Source organism: Chaetura pelagica, unplaced genomic scaffold (assembly GCF_000747805.2).
Source record: "Chaetura pelagica isolate M959 unplaced genomic scaffold, ChaPel_1.0 scaffold315, whole genome shotgun sequence".
Lineage (NCBI taxonomy): Eukaryota > Metazoa > Chordata > Aves > Apodiformes > Apodidae > Chaetura > Chaetura pelagica.
The window spans coordinates 159,682-165,405 of record NW_009953187.1 but is presented as its reverse complement, the minus strand read 5'-3'; the positions used below and the strand labels follow the sequence as shown (position 1 = coordinate 165,405).

The following is a 5,724-nucleotide window of genomic DNA, read 5'->3' as shown; positions in this document are numbered from 1 at the left end:
AGCAGGACCAGAAGTACTTTAACAGAATGAAAATAAGAATCAGCAGCCTAGTGTGAAATGAGCCGTTTTGGCTGATGATAAAACTGACAGTAAACTTAGTGGACTTTTGTAGCTTGGCATGCAGAGAGTATAAACTGGTATTCCCACTCTTCCTCTGCCTTCTCTGCCATTCCACTACAGCCTCACAAGGAGGACTTGAGTTTAAACAAAATGTGTTCTAGACGCCTCCCATATCCTGCTATACTTTTTTTTTTGTGTTCTCCCTTCCTTTGCTGGCTCCTATTGAGAATCCACATTGGAAAGTAAGGAATAAGGAATTGTACTGTATCTTGGGACCCAACTCATGACCTGTACAGGATACATCAGCAATGTAGACAAGAAGTAAGAGCTTGAATAAAGATAGTAATGAGAACAGTACTGGGATAGAGTAGTATCTTCTTCTTTTTAGTTTAGGGAGACACTTTGCTGAATATATAAATAATTTGCCATGGAAAGTAAAGGAAGTCTATTCATTCCTAAAAAGGGTGCAGACAGTTCAGCCAAATTTAGAGCTGTGAGGGACTCTTCAGTCATGGCTCATTACCAGGAGCAAACAAAAATGCTTACATGAACTTCAGTGTTCATGCTCGACACCACAGAACACTAGAACATAAGCAATTTACTAAAGATAGCCTTAGCCTCTTGGGACATACAAATGCTTCCCGAGTTTCTTTGCCTTGATGCGGTATGTCATGGACTACCACTCTGTTGCACACAAAAATCAATCTTCTGCTCCCTTGCCCCTTCCAGAAATGTACTAGAAGGCAAGCTGGTTTCCTCTCAGTTTTTCTTATGTCCCTAGTGTCCTGATGCAAAAAATAGAACTTGGACAAATAAACAAACTGCTCTAAACATAGAATTCACACTTCAATTCAATAAGCAAAAGAGATAGAAGGTTTACAGCTACTATTTTAGTCTCTAAATTACAACACTGGCTCTTTCGTGAATAATCTGAAACATCTGTGCAAAGAAACATAAGCAGGAAGAATATGTTCCTCTCCCAAAGTGGTCTCATCCCACAACATCCCATTTTTTGCAAATGTAAGAACTCCTTCCCCATGCGCACAAACTCTGGTTAGTCACTCTATGTGTGGTGAATGAAGGTGTGACTAACCTTAAGTAGTATAGAGATGCCGCCCCAAGATGCACTGCCCAAGGCAAAATATGGAATTTGAGGGGATCATACTTGCTACTCACACTGTGCACACCCAGAGCCTTCCAGATGGCAAAACTGAGCAATCCAACTCCGCACCATGCGTAGAGTGAGCCCCATCCTAGGGCTCGTAAGGCCAGTGATGATCCACTCTCTGGTAGTGCAGCTGTGGCAGTAATCCCCTAGAACCAAAAATAAAGTGATGAAGACAGTGAAAAATAACTGGAAAAAAAAGATGAACTAAAAAAGCTAACTCTGTGAACTAGAATTTTTCCTGATTTGCCAGCTGTGCTAATGTGGCCACAGAAACTGTCACATCTGCCAGCAGACCCAAAGAGCCACGCAAGCAGGGGGGATGAGCTGCCTTCCCACCTGGAGCAGCTTTCATGGTTGCCAGTACTAGCTGGGGACAATTTTTATTACCCAGAAATGCTGAAGTAATCTCTTTCATGGGCAGAAGACTCCAATGCTCAGTTATCCTACCAGTCAAAATAAAAAAAATGAATCAAAACCAGTCACAAGCCAGTGACATCACTGTACATTTTTTTGGTACTTTTTCTTGGGGAGTATGTGGGTGGGGAGGCAATCACTAGCCTATGCACTTCTATGTACTTCTGAAATAGCAGATGAGGAAACTGCAGGAACATGAGTAGCTTTCAGCTGGACACAGGATATAACAGTGACTGAGAGGCTAATTTCAAGGGGCTATAACTCTGAAAGAGCTCTGGAAACTGTTTAGGAAAATTTTATAAAAAGCAAGCAACACTGAACCCATCCCCCTGCAGAGTTCAGCAAGTGGCAACACAGACAACACTGCAGTCTCCATACTCATTTTTGTCAGAGACATGAGTAGGCCATTTTAACCACTTGTTAAGATACTACTATAAAAGAGTCTGCCATGAGATGTGTCCTGAAAACACAACATGTTGTCACTTGGAAAAGCTTCCTCAGGCCAGGAAGAATGGAGCCTCAGCCATGATGCGGTCCCAACCACGATGAAACCTTTTCTGTCACAGCACATAAATACACGTGGCAGCTACCAAGGGCATAAGTCACACGCTGGCTGACATCAATTCATGCCACACGTTCACCGGATAGGGCAGCTTCAGCCTGTGAGTCTGCAACAGCAGCAGGACGTACATAATCCTCTGGCTCATAGTGGTAAATCTCAGCAAGAAAGATTGGCTTTTTCCCCAAAAAGGATCACTGTTAAATTCTTCACATGGAAACACAGATTTCAGAGTATAACTGTTAAAGACTGGCATGTACAGTCCTCACACAACTGAACAGTCCTACTTACTTACTATCTTGGGAAAAAAAAAATAATTAATACTTAAAGGTAAACATGAGAGTGCAAGCATACAATTATATTCAATAAAGAATTGTTTCATTTATAGTCTAAAATACTGAAAAGTGACATTAACTTGCAGAAGCATTAAAAAAAATTTCCTCCAAAACACACCACAGAGCTGCACTTTTCTGTTTATCACAAAAAGTGGGGAAAACGTATTTCATATTCTTGCTTTAAAAGTAATGTGATTTAAAAAAAATAATAATAATGGTTCTCTTTAATATAACTAAACAAATGTAGTGTCTATCACTGTGGTATATGGTCAGTGAAAGAGCACCAGGTGTTTTCTTCCTCTTGGCTCTGTATTTACTGAAATGTTAAAATGACCCTTGGAGAGTTCTTAGCATGAACACTTTTCCTTAGGATTTAGCTGTAGGCAGTTATCCAAGGACAAATACACACTTGTAAAGGGCGTAAGCAAAATGTATCTTGATCCTTATTTATTCTGATTTGGACATTCCAAAGTGGAAGCTGTTAACAAAACAATGTTCTGTAAGTGTACACATACGTGCACACAGACACAAACAACAGAGATCTTTAGGCACACACTGACATCACATCCTATTATTTCCTTGCCACAGCTAATGAACTTTCAGCAGAGACTGCTTTGAGCAGATTTAAAATGCTCATTATTATTCCTGACATTTTTGCTGCTTCTATATTCTAACCATACACAACGACACACGGCAAAATTTCTCCCATTTGGAAGATGGGAAATGAATGGGCAAAAATATCCTACACACAGTCTTTAAATAGGAGTCATTATCTGTGAAAATGGCTGGCAAAAAAACACCACTCTAATGCTATTTAAATGCTTGATTGCCCCAGAAAAAAAGTGGTAAATGGAAACAATTGATCTGGTTTTACTGACAGCAGTCACAGGCTGATTCCTCAGGGTACTATGTACACAGATAAGGATTTTTGTAACCACCACAGTTTGTTGTATGATTCAAGGCTGGATGGGGCTTTGAACAACCTGGTCTAGAGGGAGGTGTCCCTGCCTGTCCTGTCCCTGGAACTAGATGATCTTTAAGGTCCCTTCCAATCCAAACCATTCGGTGATTCTAACATTTGACAACCTCACTGACTGCTGCTTGGCGAGTTTATTGGGACAGAGATGTTGTCTTTTAAGGGCTCAGTGCAGATGAGACTGATCAATTTTAAGGGTCTGGTTTTTACATTTTTTGCAGTAACAGAGCATTACTGAGGAAAAAAAAGTGTTCTTCAATTAAATACACCATGTTTCAGTTTCATATCCTAACACAGTATAATTGCTAGCTTTGCTTTCTAATTTTTTTCTTCAGAATGCTCAGGTGGATCCTGTTAGTAATCGTGAGAGATCAGATTATTTTTGGCCATCAGATATCATAGTACCAAGACACTTCTGACATTCATCAGTCCCCTTACATGGTGGGAAGAGAGCACCTAAATTTTAACTTAATTATTCCAGTAAACATATTCTACAGCTTACAGGCTTTCTACCTCCTCATTCCCACCCTCACTGCAGTTACCTCACTCCTCAATTCACTGTAGCACTGTGGCGACCACATAGTGAACTGGATCACTGTGGTGATACAGGTTCATGGCTGATGTGTCTACACAGAATCAAAACAGCCCATCAATTATATTCCATTACACAGCAGTAGGATGATTCCAGCAAACAGTGTAAGCTTTATGTATTTCAGCTAATCTCAGGTTCTAAAGTATTTAGCACTGCCAACTCTGAACTGATTTTTAAATTCATCATACCCCTACTGACTCCAGTTAAGTCTAGTGCTCTCACCATCAACTTTGTTCAGCCACAATCCACGTATGTAAAAATTTCTACAACACATTACATGAATTCTTCTGTCCTGTGTATCAAAGTTAGAAAATAGTTTAAAAGGAACAAACCTTACTGAACCAGTCTGGGTTCTTCTTCTTTGTCATGGCAAGTGTGGTGCCAAAACCTGCCATCATTCCTGCTTCAGCACCTAGAAAAATTCCACCTGCCAAAAAAAGTTTAGGGAAATAAAAATTAAGATTTTGTTTCTTAAGGAGAGGGGAAGAAAGAAACAAACAAACAAAAAAACAAACCACAAAAAACAAACCTGTTTTGAAAATAAAATCTGAAAAATTAAGATCTGCCAGCATATACTGAAGGGAAAGGCACAGTCATCTACATTATTTACATTAACTCAATATGGCAAGAAAGCAAGAAAGAATATTTTTAAATAGAGCATTTTGAAAACTAATGTCAAGTGTATATATTTTCAAGCCACATACACACTCAAAAAAATCATTAAAATCCCAGGATGCCTTTTCACAGTACTTCAGAATGTCTTCCTCCCTCCAGAGCCAGGCTACCAAAATCATCCTGTTCTATGGCTATGCCTCACCCTTCCCCAAAATGAAGATGTTTTGGGTTTTTTTGCATCACTTGTTACTTCAAATGACCACCTGAAAATCCACCAGTACCTTAAGACCATTCTATAAGCAACACCTGTTCTTCAGCTTTATTAATTTGAAGTTCTAATGCTCTATTTAAAAAAGTGACACTAGCAGAGAGCTTTCCCAACACAGAAGGCATTTCTCACTTCTCAGTTCTTTCAATGTTTCCAAAGTTGCTTGTGGTCCTTTGATCCCTTCTAGTTCTTGCACCAAAGGTACATGTAGCCATACCTGCCCACTTTGAAGAAAAAGGCTTGTTACAAAGACTGAGTTCACTGTGCAGAACCATCTGATTCATACACAAAATTAAAAAAACATCAGGGGCTTACAAGTTTTTTTCCTTTGCAACTATTGATACCCAGACTGTTTTCTCTTTCCTAATACCAATTGGGTAATTAAAAACAGGCCTGAATAGCAAGAAGTAAAACAAACATGCTTATGCTAGGTCTCACTTTAAAAAATGTAGTTATCCTGTTATTGCAATGGAGAAGTTCGCGTCCTTACGTCAGTGTATACAATGTACCTCCCGCCTGGGAGCAGGAAGACCTCACGTGCTGTCCAAACTTTGCACTTTACATTCCAAGACCTACTAACCAACATTTCCCTGATTTCAGCAAGAGTAATTGCTCTTAAATTAACCTCTCCTTCAAGAGGAGGAGACGGATGCACGGCCTCTCCGTGAGGGGCAGGAAAGCACTGCAAGGGGTAGGCCCAGCCTGTGGCAACAGGGACCGCTGCCTCTGCAGGGGGG

General features: G+C 40.1%; 1 protein-coding gene across 1 annotated transcript in view; it reads right to left on the bottom strand.

Annotated features, from left to right (window-relative positions):
• TMEM242 (transmembrane protein 242) overlaps positions 1-5,724 on the bottom strand; it is a 24,340-nt gene that overhangs the window by 14,513 nt on the left and 4,103 nt on the right. The window contains exons 3-4 of the mRNA XM_009997349.1: positions 4,437-4,541; positions 1,237-1,374 (exon numbers count right to left, since the gene is read on the bottom strand). Of these exons, the coding sequence (XP_009995651.1) occupies positions 1,237-1,374; positions 4,437-4,541 (243 nt within the window). The remainder of the gene's footprint in view (positions 1-1,236; positions 1,375-4,436; positions 4,542-5,724) is intronic.